At 41.5% G+C, this 13663-nt stretch overlaps 1 protein-coding gene across 2 annotated transcripts in view; it reads left to right on the top strand.

Moving 5' to 3' along the window:
* NTRK2 (neurotrophic receptor tyrosine kinase 2) overlaps window positions 1–13663 on the top strand; it is a 307599-nt gene that overhangs the window by 17382 nt on the left and 276554 nt on the right. For both annotated transcript variants that reach the window (XM_036923242.2, XM_036923248.2), the window contains 2 exons: window positions 11053–11127; window positions 11241–11312. In XM_036923242.2, the coding sequence (XP_036779137.1) occupies window positions 11053–11127; window positions 11241–11312 (147 nt within the window). The remainder of the gene's footprint in view (window positions 1–11052; window positions 11128–11240; window positions 11313–13663) is intronic.

Genomic DNA, 13663 nt, shown 5'->3' with positions numbered 1-13663 from the left:
TTTATTTATTAGATTGTTTGCAACAGTTTTCCTGGATTCTGGAGGTTATCAGTTTGTGCCCCATTTTATCTGTGAACTGTCTTTCTCACTTTTTCATTGCAAAGGTGCATAAAAAAAGACCCTTTTTTTCTGTAAATTGTGACAAAATATGCATAACATTAAATGTACTGTCTTACTGATTTTTACTTGTACAGTTGTACAGTTGAGTGACACAGAGGATATCACATTGTTAGGCAACCACCACCACCATCCATCTCCAGAACTCTTTTCATCTTGCAAAACTGAAACTCTGTCCCCATGAAACGGCAACTCCCCAGTCCCCTCCCCCCAGCTCCTGGCAGCCAATATTCTGCTTCTGGTCTCTGTGAATTTGACTACTGCAGGTACCTCACAAATATACATCCTTCTGAACAGGACATATTTAATTCCTTGAATTAAATTTTTTATAGGAGATTTGTTAAGGGTTTTTAGATGCGTTCACACTTCCTTTCTGCAAAATAGCTTCTTTTTATTGTGGCCCCACCCAAACTGCTTATGACTAGGGTGCCTTTCCACCAGCATCTTTTGCAGATTACCTCCAAAGAAAGGAATCTCTAACTGTCTATAAAAGTGACTAGAGGTTAACATGTGAAGCGTAACTGGTGAAGGTGAAGTTGGAAGAGTTCCTCACATTCTCTTGCTCTCCTTACTCCCACAGCCTGCAAATGTTGGAAAATTGTACCAAAATCAAAACAGACCTTCACGGGGCTCCTAAAATTTTACCACTTTGAATCATTCTCATTTCTTGATGTTATGCCTAATGTTCATTTTCCCCTGTGCTGTGCTTGACCTGTCCTGAAGCTGGAGCAGAAATATTAGCTCCAAAATTTCTCTTTGCATGGGGTGATTTTGCCTGACCAGAGGCCAGGAGCTTTCAGAACTGTGTTGTGCAGGGATGAGTGCTGACACGAATGCTTGGAACTGTCAGGGTCTGGGTTAATCATTGGAAGTTCTTCACTGGTCAGAAGTGAGGTGCTGATTGGCCTAAAATAATGGGGAAAGAGGAAAAGACATTTAAAAAAAGGTAATTTGTGTGTTGGACTGGAGTTGCAAGAATATGTCACTCTGAAGCATAAAATAAATCATGGATGATATTATTTACCAACTCACTTCTGAAAAACCACTTTAAGATAATTCTCTTAGTGTCAGCATATTGGTCATCATGGCCATTTAATTTGTATTGAGTGAATATTGGAAATGCCACAGTTTTTCAATTTATCATCAGAATTTGAATAACTGATGATAATTATTTTATATGATAAGGTTAATAAGATAAAAATAAAAGAGAGGAAGGAAGGAATAAAACAGACTAGAACTCTAACTGCTCCTTCACATAGTGGCTGTAACTGAGCACAACATTTGTCCTCAACTTCCTGGCAGTGAAAAGAGAAGCTCATTATTAGGGAGGAGAATGCCCACTGATTCCACAGGAGCATAGCTTTGTCTGGCATAATGCTCTGAAAGGAATTTCTTTTGCAGAGACAATGAGTGATGTAATTCACAGCTTTTATGAAAAACGCAGAAGTAGATTTCATTTTCTTCTTTCTGAGAAAGCCAGTGAAAGTTGGAGGAAGTGACAAGGACATCAATTCTGCAAGGAGGCTAAAGTGGTCCAAGAATTTGATCTCCCAGCACTGTCTGACACAAGGCAGGATCTTAGTCTCCGTCCCTTCATGCCCTTTGCTGAGCGAGGCTTTGCTAGAAGCTGGACTGCAGATGATTTAAAGTTATCCCTTCTGACCAGAGCCTGGAAAATTGTAATCTCTGTTACTGGTTAAGGCCAGATCTGTTTTCTTTGGAAGTCAGACAAGCAGATGGTGGGGCTGACATCCTTTTACAGAGACCAAGCAGCCTGGCCTGTGTGTTCATCCAGGTGGAAGCCACCCCATCCACAGACGAAGATGAGGCTGGGAGGTACCAGTGGGCAGATCCAGGCTTGCCTGGACAGATGCTTGATTGAGATTGTGGAGTTCCACCCACAGAGCCCAGCAGACAAGGTTTTAACCTCGAAGCTGTTAGGAGCAGGTGTGCCCAGATGGCTTCCTGGCCAGAGGAAAAGACCTCTCAGCTTCCCAGGGTGCCCCCAGTTCCCAGAGGGCTGGCCCCTCGTGGGCCTGCCAGGATGAATTAGCTGTAGAGTGCACCCCCAGCACCCCAGTGAGCTGACTTGTGTTTCTGGTGGTTTCTTACCACCTGATGTTAGAGGACACCTGCTCAAAGTAGAAATTTTGGCTTAAATTAAACTTAAGCTTCCTTCTTGATAGTATGGTTTGGGACCATTTCCTTCCTGGGGCACTCTGTTTAATAAGGTGGAACCATGTCATGGCACATATTTTATTATTTATCTTTCCATGTGCTGTGGCAGGTTACTGTGACCTATTGAAAGACCGAGACCTAATGTGAAATATTAAGTAGGTTAGTTGGAAGGAAAATAGTTTGTTTTGTCAGGAAAAATCACATCCCTTGCCCTTCCTGGGACTGCATTTACCACAGTACCAAGTACAAAATTTAACTTGGTTACCTCTGTGTCAGCCTTAGTTAGTTTTTAACAACAGAGGAAGTTTCTAAAGCTTCCAGCACAGGTAGAAGTAACTTAAAAAAAAAAAGTAAAGTATTTTTTAATTGTGGCCTCTGTGGCATTTTATTTGATGAGATTCATTTTAGGGATTTCTGTGCATGGAGATGAGATATCAGTGTAGCAGAATAGTTGGAGCGTTGAAGTCTCAGAGGAAATTACAAACAGAAACTAAGTCAGGTGTCATAAAATCTTTCTATGGGCCAGTGAAATAGCCAAGGTCAGATGGGAATGTGACCAACTGGAAATGTGCCCCCAAAACCCCAGGGACAGTGTTACTCAGCTTGCCCTGACTGGCTAGGAAAAAAATGTTAGTCCAGTTTGGCAGATCTTCTGTTTTTTTTAAAAGAGAATATGGAAATTCAGACTTTTAAAATGTGACATCTTCCCATTTTGAAAAGTTGGTGGCTAATAAGAAAATATAAAACCATAAGGGACCCTGTGTTGACTAGATTCAGGCCACACGCTGTCACCGTGACTTCTGGTCATCAGTGTATACGGTTTACATAGCATGTTATTTATAGATTGGGATCCAATCTTAAGTCCACGTGGGAGGCCATGTTCATAAGTTAGATTAAACTTACATTTTCCTGTTAGAGACTGATGTGTTTTAGGTAGAAAGACAAATTTAAGGTTTTTTTTTCTCTATTATTAATTTTTCTGCTCATAAATTGTGGTGTCCCTTGTTGGGAACCACCATGTTGATAGAGTGATAAGAAAAATGCTATATAAATACTCAGACATATTTATGTATGTGTATATGTATGTGTGTGTATATATATATATATATATATATATACACACACACACACTTATATAGTATAAATTTCTTCATACTATTTGGCTGAAGTTTTCTTCTAAGTTGTGTGCTAAAGGGAACTCAGGCGTTGTTAAGTCCAAATTTCCTCCTCCACAGATGTGGTCAGGGGCAGCAGGGTGAGATGAAGCTTACCAGCTAGTTTGTGACCAAGCCAGGCCAAGCATTGCTGTCTTCTGCCCACTGTTAATAATAACTAGCATTAACTGAGGTCCTCATATGTGCTCAGGCCATTTTCTGATTTTCTCCAAGAACCCCATGAAGCAGTGATTATTATCATCCCATTTTTACAGACAAGGAAACTGAGGCATAAGGACTTGGCCAGGTCACACAGCTGCTTAAGAGGTGAGGTTAGGGGAATGTGTTTATCCCTCACATTACACCATGTGTTATTTTCCAGGCATTTGAATTCTTAAATTCCTAGCATATTGGGGCCATTCTAGGAAGCTGCAGTTCTCAGAGCTTGGAACTGTGTGAGAATCTGAAGAAGTCTTCTTATTTATCTCCTATCATAGCTTCATGTAATACATGACAGCATCCTGTGACATGTCCTCATTCCTTTACATTGACTGCTGTTTTTAGGTGGTGATGAGTTGTGAAGGTCCATTTTGCAGAAATTTTAGATATTATTCTTTACTGAAGCAATGTGGTAGACTTACAAGGCCACAGTCCTAATGGTGTGGCACAGTGGCTGTGAGCTCAGAATTCAGAGGCAGGCAGATCTGGGTTCAAATCCTGTTTTGGCAGCTCTGTGACCTTGAGGAAGTGACCTGTCCTGGGTGGGTCCACTTTCATCTTCTGAAGAATGGGAACAGAGCATTCTCCTGGTGGAATTCTTGTGTTAGGAGAGACAATCCCTGGGCACCTCACACCTGGCGCCCAGCACTCCGTAAGAATTAGTGATGCTATGGGATCCTGTCCAGGGTCACACAGGAGCTGGGATGCATATCCTACACAGCCCTTGCTAGAGGGCTGTTCAAGTTCAGGTTTTGACCATGATTCTTTGCCATTCTTCACATCATGTCTTCATGGCCAGGATGGTAGACTGTCTTGTACAAATGTCCCTATAGATTGAGAGATTTCTATCTGGAGTCCCACTTTGGCCCATCACAGTATCACCTGCCCCTGCTCATGGACTGACTGTCAAAACTCTCAGCATTTTTAATGAGAAACTGAGGCTAGCTCATGGTGGACGCAGGGACCCAGGGCAGTTTTTTTTAAGGATTATTATATTCCCTATGAAAGAAATCTTATGGCAGAGAGGATCCTATCAGAGTTTAAATGCTTCACCCCATGGCTGTAAGCCTGGGCACATAACATGATCTCATGTGGCCTTTGAGTCCTACTTTTATTAACTTATTTCCTTATTTGGTAGGGGTGGAGTTATGGAAGGGAGTTGCGGCCAGGGCAGCAGGAAGCAATTCTATTTTGAAGAGTGGCATATTAGAAATATGCTGTTTCCATTTCTTTTTGATGTATTACTGAAGTGCAGTTCAGGTAATCAAGTCTAAGCTAAAGGGAAATTTTGCTTTTGAGCAATACTCTTGCTAAGCTAATACACATGAAAAAAAAAATGTATTAGAAACCACTCTTTGTTATCAGAAGATTACCTGGAGGAATTATTTGATAGGCTGTTAAAGCTGATGTGAAGTCTTTTAAAGTGGGATGAGTACCTTTTCCAGGAACCTGTAATTTGAAAATACTTCTGTGAATCTTCCTAACATTACTTCTTCTCTCTTCTTTTCCTAAAAGCCACCTATATACTTTTTCTTAAAGCCTAAGGAGAAGAAATTCTTTACCCCTAAGATGCTCTCTTACTGAGTGTCCTGGATGTCAAACTGAGACTGGAGAAGCTTTGGTGACAATCCAGAATAAAATGGCAAATTGTATGGATTTTGCTTATGCTCAAATTTTTTATCTATCAACTTTCTCATCACTCTTTAAGGCCTGACCTCCATTAAAGCCTTCGCTGAACTGCCCAGTCATATCCTATAGTTCCTTCCACTGTGCCCTCCCACGATGGGACTTGTACCTCTGCTTGGAATCTTCTTTACTAATCATCAAATACTGTGGCAGTGAGCTCTGTCCCCAGGGAGTGTCACCTCCCTTAAGGTCAAGCACCACTGGATCTGAAGATTCTTGGAGGCCATTTCTAGTCTCAACATCCCAGAAACTGAGGGGTTTGGTGGCATATACCTGCTTATCTTCTGAGGGCATCTTGTTTTTATCATTAAAAAAAAAAAGCAGTTGGTCTCAATATGTTATAGGCTTGTGATCTAATTCTTTTCTAGGTTGGGCACATTTTGCTTTCAAAATTGCCTGCTTATCCTCCTCTGTTATTGTCTTTACTTTGTTTTCTTGTTTTTTAAATAAGTTATTTTCTATGATCACATCTTCATTTAATATTTCTTGTGATCTCTCATGCACATGTGTGTTATGTCTGGTCTTCCTGGTGGGGTAATAAATACTCCAAGTGGAGGATCTGGGGTTCTGTTTGCCGACATTCGGTGAGCATCAACTCTGTGCGAGGACGCGGAGGAGCAGTGAGGGGAAGAGGACCCCTCTATCTGAGGAGTTAGCAGTTCAGCAGGGGGGAGTCAGATAATAGAAAAATACAACTGTGGGTGCAAAGAACACTTTTGTTCCCCCTAATTCTTAATTACAAAGTTAAGAAGTACAATAAATGCTAACAAATGCTTGCCAACTGGTGGAATAAAAGTGTTCTGATTGGAAAAAAGCCTTTTAGGTGTTTGCCTACAAATCAAGCTGAATCCCAGAATAGATTTAGATGAATTCATGGGGAAACCCCTTGCATATGTGATCCAACTTTTAGGGCAGCAGATAGTGGCCTTGGGATGTACTAAAAGTGCCAAGTAATAAAAACAACCCTCCTAATATGAGGTCCAAGTAAGATGACTTCATATGGATCTGAGAAAGGAGGCAGGCACATTTGGGCAAAAGAGGATGGTTGAAGGCCAACAGGATTCCAGACACTGAGGATGGAGGCCAGGCCACAGCGTCTGGGGGTCCAAACAGGTAAGTGGAGAAATTCTTCAGGACTATCAGACAACAGAAATCCAAGCCAAGCCAGTGACTGCTGGTGGCCTGAGAGAGCCAGGGCAACGTCTGCAAGTTGAGGGACAGATGCTGTTTTCTGTAAGGCGTCAAAGCTCTCTGCTGGACCCATGAGATTCCTGTCAGACAAGTGCTGGGCCCTGAGCTCTGTGGGGCCATCTTGGGCTTAAAACCCTTGTGGCTTAAGCTTTCCAGAACAGTGGGCATAGGTTAGAGGAGTTAGGGATTGTCATGGAGAGGAAGCCTCTGAGAAAGGCTTGTGCCAAAGGCTGAGCCTTCTATGGCCTCACTGGGACTGAAACCCTTCTTGGAGCTGAGTTTTATGAAGCAGAGCTGGACTCCGTCGAGCCTTCAGGCTTTGACAGCACTTTGACCAGAGTGATGGGAAATGGTTTCAGGGGACAGACCGCTGCATTGCCCGTGGGCTCAGCCTTCAGTTGTCTGCCCTGCCCGCCCTTCCTCTCTCCTTCCTGACTCCAGGTTTGGTCTCTGCAGCCGTGGCCTTTCTGATCAGGGCTGTGAGCTGGCAGAGTGCAAAAGGCCTGTGCTGCCAGGATCCTCAGGGAGGCACGTGGCAACCACCAGTGGGGGGCAGGAGCATGCTCCTCTATCTTTAGGGGCCTGTTGGGGGCTCTGGGACCGGGAGCAGAAGGCTTTCAGACTGTTTCCCTTTTGTGTGGACCAAGGAACCAAGAACTTGAGCCCAGGTGTATAGGCCCACTTACTAACTGAGAAGCTCTGCGCCCAGCTTCTGGGTGTCGGTTGCTCCTGTGGCTTTCTCTGGCTCCCTCTTTTTTCCTCCCTCGCTCCCTCCCTTCCTTTTTATTCATGTATTTAAGTAATTAAAAAAAATAACAATACGAAACATACTTATATTCAGAACTGGCATTTTAACATTTTTATCCTTTTTGGTTATAAGTCTTTTCTCTTTTAATAAAATAGTTAGTTAGTTTACTAGTTTAATAAAATAAATGTCTTAACAGTGTGAGTTTCTGTATCCCAGACCCCTTCTCCTTTCCCAAGGGACCTTCCTTACAATCTTCTTTCTATACTTCGCAAATATCCTTGACTGTGACCAATATGTGCTATTGTTTTCTAAGTATTTTTAAAAGTTCGCATAAATTGTTTTGTATGTACATCCTGGTGTGCAGTTTTGGTTATTTTTCTTTCTCATTTAGCATGCAGATCTCTTTCTGCTCAGATATAAGATCTGGTTCAATCCAACTTGTTTACTTAACACACCTTACTTTTTTTCCATTTCTTCATTGACAGACACTTGGGTTGTTTCCAACTTTTGGTTCTAACCACTTTACAGTGAATATTCTTGTGTGTCTCCTTGTGTGCATGTGTGGGAATTTCTCTCAGGTGAATAGCTGGAAATGGAATTGCTGGCTGATTTATAATTTCCAGGATTCCAGCAAATTGTTCTTCAAAGGGCTTGTACCCATTTCCACTGTCTCCAACAATGTAAGAGAACTCTCTCACATCCTTAGAAATGCCTTACATTGTCAGACTTGAAATATTTTGCCCATCTAGTGGGAAAGCAATGGTATGTCCTTGTTGTTTCAATTTGTGTTTCAGATTCCTCGAGGGGGGAACAGCTTTTCACTTGTGTTTTTGTGACTGAGGCTTTCCCTCTGGGAATTGTCTGTTATTAACTTTACAGGCTGGTCCTCTGATTCCTCATTTACTGGTAGCTAAGAAGAGTTTCTTAAGGGGTAGATTTCATGAGCAGGTTATAGCCAGCAGCTATACTGTGGGCCTCTGTGCAGATGGTCACTCAGGGAAGGAAATTCTTGGCATCTGGAGGGCCCTTGCTGACCTTTTAATCCAGCTGTTCTGTTGGTTTTCCCATTTTGACCAGGAGAAAGATTCATGATTTCTCCAGGGCATCCCTGCCCCGGCAGTGGAAAAGTCTTCTCTAGTGACCATTTTTCCTAATTTCACATCTTGTTTGGATAGTTTGTAGCAAAATCTTCTGTCTGGTCTTAAATGCAAGAACAGTTATGCTTTGCTTAATATCTGATAGTTTTCATCTCATGAACACTATGAATTTAACTTCATTTATCCTCCTTTCCTTCTTTTCTGGGGTGCAGTAACTAAGAAGTTTAGAATTAAGCTTGGGGTCCTTTCCTAACAAGCATATTCATCCTGAAGCTAATTCCTAGTTCCGCTGGTATCTTTGCCCTGCCTTTCTTTTCCTCTATGCCTTCCATTTTTATTTATATTGGCTCACTGTATTTTACTGAATGTTACTGGGTGGTTTATAAATTATAAGTCATATGAAAAGTGAAATAAAAATGAAAATTAACTAAAAGAAAAGTTAAAGATAAATGCTTTGTGCCATAGATATTCACTAAGTATCTGCTGGTGTCAGGCCCCTGTCATAGGCATGGAGGGTAGAGAGCCGAAGAACACTCAGAGAATTCTGGGAGAGTGACATCCACATGCTAGTTCAGTTGTAAGGAGTGAACAGACTTCTCTGGAAGTCCTGGTTGTGACCCTAAGGGACACCTGGCCCATGTTATCTGCCTGTTTTGCTGGTGGCTTGAAAAAAGCATTCATATTTAGGGCTCTCTAGAATGCAGTTCTTATTGGGAAATAATTTAGAAAAGGCAGGTCACTGTGGTCTCTGTTGAAAATGTTAGGGCATTGAAAATCTTGGAAAAATGAATCTGAAGTGTGATAATTTCGAACATTTCATAAAAACTCTCGATGCTGAACATTGTTGTTTGAGCATTAGGTTTGAGTCTTAAAATGTTCCCTTCTGTGTGTGGAATGAATCCTTCTGGCACATCTAGTAAGTGCCAGGGCCTGGATGTCAGGGGGAATCATGATCTTTGAGCAGAAGATGCTCTTCTATCTTGGAGGTTGCTCTTTTATGTAACAGGGTATAATGTTAATATGGTACTTTGAAAATTACTTTTCTTTGGTGTAATTTTGTTCCCTTAGAGCATTTACTTATTTTACTTTGTTTGTAAGATTTGCTTTCTAAAAATGGGTGCCCCAACTCTTACCATACATCTTGAAATCTTTTTTCTTTTCTTTTTTTGGATTGGGTCTAAGAATCCTGTAGATGCTATACTGATTACTTTTTTTTTTCATTTTAACACACGTTAGTAGCAGCAGGGGTACATACTTGCTTTCAGTGTCTTAATTGGACTGTTATATATCTTACATATTTTTTTAAAAAGAAAGAGGAAAATCCAGTCTAGCACAACTTCCTGTACTGCTTTTGGAACTCCAGGTATTGTCCGTCCATCCAATCCATCCATCAATCCATCCATCCATCCATCCATCCATCCATCCATCCATCCATCCATCTTCATCCTTTGAATACCTGCCTAGTGCAAGGTACTTTGCTAGATGCTGTGGTGCATATTATTAAGAATTATAGAACAGGATCCAGCTGTCTCCAGAGAGGTTGCGATCTCAGAAAACTGAATAGACGAATACTCAGACAACTCTAGCACAAGGAAATTCTGTGGTGGTTGTTTTAGTGACTTTGTGTTTGTATTACTAGAGATTCTATGGGTTGCAAGTGACAAAAATTCAGACCCAACCTCTGTTAGTGACATCTAGCCTCAGAGATGGTGGGATCCAAAGGCTCAGGTGGCATTTCTAGGGCACTGTCTTCTTTATGTCCCTTAGCACCCTTTCTTTCTGTTTGGTGACTTCACTTTTGCGGATACTCTTCCTTTGTGGCAGAGAAATTAATCACAGAAACCCCAAGCCTCTGTCATCTCTGAGCTATGATCCCAGAGGAAGACACTTTCTCTGTCCCAGCCTTCATCTGTTCAATTTTGGGGAAGATTCTCCTTGGCCCTGCTGGGATCACATGCACATCTCCAAGCCAGTCATCATGGCCAAGGGGGTGGGATTCCCCATCCAGCCAACGTCACCAGTTTACTCCTGCGTTTGAGGATTTGGGGGGTGAACAAGCCGTGGATTCCCACAGAGAGTACACTAGGGCCAGTTGAGGTTTGTCATATATGGCTCCTAAAAGGAAAATTGGTATTATTATCAACAAAGGAAGAAAGAGAGAATCCTGGGCCAGGAAAAGAGAGAGTGGAGATGAGGGGAGACAGAGAGGCAGAAGGAGTCCACTGCAGTATTTTAGGAGGTAAAAGCAGGAAGTGACTTGTTGCTCTTGGAATTCAAGGAAGGATATGATTTGTCTTGAATGACTATTACCATAAGGGTGAAATGCTTTTGAGGTGCATTTCCAATTTATTTTCACCTCTCTACACAGAGCATATTGGAAAGGGGAGGCAAACTGAACTTGTTAGTTGAAAGAATGATAAAAAATTAAGAAAAGATGAAACCTGATGATCCCATCATTGACCATGGAGCCTACTCATTCATGATTTCTTCTCCATCACACTCAGTTTTGCTCCCCTTGCTGTATTTTTCTTTTAACTGGTAAGAGCAGGATGTATGGGAAGGGATTGCCTTGAGCATCAAATGGGTTTGGAAGGAAGTCACCCATTCTTTCTCACACTGCCTAGTTCAGAGTGACTGGTTGCCCCGCTCTGCTTTTTTACAGTTACATTGCAAATCAGAAAAGGTTAGAAATCATCAACGAAGATGATGTTGAAGCTTATGCAGGACTGAAAAATCTGTGAGTACTCAGGACTTGGATACCTTATTTCAGAACTTTTCTTATGTGTTATTATAGTCAGATGGGCTTTCATTGGTTAATTCTAACATACATGCAATTATGTGTTTTCATAGGACAATTGTGGATTCTGGATTAAAATTTGTGGCTCATAAAGCATTTCTGAAAAACAGCAATTTACAGCACATGTAAGTAAAGATTGATTATTTGGTTTCCCAGGACCCAGTTTATTCAAAAAAATTTTTTTCTCTGTTTATATTCCTTCTTTTTCAACTCTAAACAGCCCGCTTATTTTCCTTTCATGACTTTCTGGGCCATTTCCATCTTGGACAGAGCAATAGGTCAACAGCAAGGATTCTGATGTGAAAACTGTGTCCTGGTACAGCGCCCTTGATTCTTTTCCTTGGAATCACAGCACGTTCCCTGAAAGACATCAAACTAGTGGACATGAAAGAATTTAACTTGCCCCTGACATTTTTAGGGAACTAAAAATTCCTAATGCTTTCTCCTTCATAGTAGATCCTCCTCTGGACCTCCCTTTTCCCAAAGCTATCTGTCATGATTGATGAAAGTGGAGACAAACCAATCAGGGCACCTGCCAAAAGTTCAGAAATTATACAGCAGCAGATGCTGTCACTAAAGTCATGTTGAGGCTCCGTCAACTGAGGTCAAATGGAAATATGGACAGTGGGGGGGAACTTGGACAGTTTGCTGCTAAATCTGTTAGGTGATGGCACTCGATAAGGTGTGGCCTTCCTGAGACGTTTCTTCAACAGACAGAGGATCGCACCCTTAAGCTCACATTGGCGTCCCCTAAGCCCTGAGGCTGCAGTGGGAGCTTCTGCTGGAGGAGCATTACCTGCCTTCATTGGCTCTTTTGTGCTTTGCCAATTCTCTGCAACAGTATTTACATGTCTCCTCATCTACAGTTTATCTCTAGGACTCAGCTGAATTATGTCACCTGGTTTTCCTAACAGTTGGGAGGGAAGATCTTTTCAATTCCCATTTCATAGACATAAAATCAGGCTGAGGAGGTTCTAAGACTTGCTCAGGTTCACAGTTTGAAATTGGTAGAATTATGACTCCACGGCTCACTCCTGACTATGTTCTTACAATAAGAGTACAGGAAATAAAATCTGTACTCTCCAAATAGCTAGAGAATTAGCCCTTCTTGTCAAACTTGTCCTCTTTCATGTCTGGGGGAGCATAGTTCCCCCTTGATGTCTGTATCAGGTATAAAAGAGATCATTCTTTTAGAACAGATTGCCTGGACACTCTGTGGAGATTTGTTGATTTTATGAAAAACCCTAATTTCATAAGGCCAATAGCATGACTTCATATTTTATAGGTGGTGTGAATGATGAAATCAACTTAAAAATAAAGTCTGTAGAATTAAGATATAAAACATTTGGCAAAAATGTGATACAACTCCAAGGAACTTTATTAACACATTTCATTTGAATGTTTTTTGGCATCGTCTCTGTCGCTGGTTGCCTGTGCTGATCTGATGTGTGCGTAGGCCTTGACAGCATAAACAAGAGAGAAGCTGGATAGAAAAAGGCAAAATGCTCTGCTGCAGTCGCGTAAATGTGATGAATGACCTCAGTGGTTAAGCTCTGGTATTTTCATCACAGCTGACTTTAGACCCGTATTACTCAACAACCACATTTCACTGGCTCCTTACCTCATCCCCTTCCCTAATGTTGTGGTTTGCACAAGGTGCTATGGTTAATTGTAGTTTTAGTAATGGACTTATTTACTTATATGAAGACTTACTGTACCTCTTATATTTTCCCTACTTTCTGTGTTGTGTGCCATCTATATTTAAACCAGAGCCACCTTGTGTATTTTTTCAGTGTGATACATGGTAGGATCATTTTTGTGGCATTTTGTGTGCTGTACACAACTTATATAAAGCCAACTCTATCCCTGTCTCCCAAAGATGTGTCATTTGAAAATAGGAAACCAAGGAGTTGGATATGTGCTATATGTTTTCTTTAAAAGGCAGGAAACCTGATTATTGGTCAAACTGCAAAAAATAGACATGGTCAACTATTAAGACAGAATGAAGTTAGGCAAGTATTCAGACAGCTATGAAAAATTCGCAGAAAATGTCAGGAAGCTTCATATACATATACAGGAAGCTCCTAAGTGCCAAAACATGAGATTAAGTAGTTGGCTTTTGAGAATGTCAGGGAGGAAGGAAGGAATCAAATCAGGTGTTTTTCTTTTCAGACCTAGTCCCGACTTCTTCTTATGACCAAGGACACAGGCTGGGGCTTGATCTCCTTGATTCCCCACATTTAAGTAAATTACACTTACTACTTTGAACAGCAACACAGTGGGTGCCAGGGAGCTGAAAAAGAAATGTGTATTAAAAGCTGTTTCTCTCCACCCTTGGGATGTACTGATTACCTCTCTGGGTTTCCCAGCTATACACAGACGTGCACGAGAGCAGCCGACGTCACTTTGGGTTCTAGGGAAATTCAGCTTGGATCCTGTAGCTCTCACCACTCTGCCTCCTACTCTGTGCATGAGT

This window comes from Manis pentadactyla, chromosome 3, assembly GCF_030020395.1.
Source record: "Manis pentadactyla isolate mManPen7 chromosome 3, mManPen7.hap1, whole genome shotgun sequence".
In the NCBI taxonomy this organism is placed as follows: Eukaryota; Metazoa; Chordata; class Mammalia; order Pholidota; family Manidae; genus Manis; species Manis pentadactyla.
Note: the sequence above shows the minus strand (reverse complement) of the source record. Positions and strands in the feature narration are given on the sequence as shown.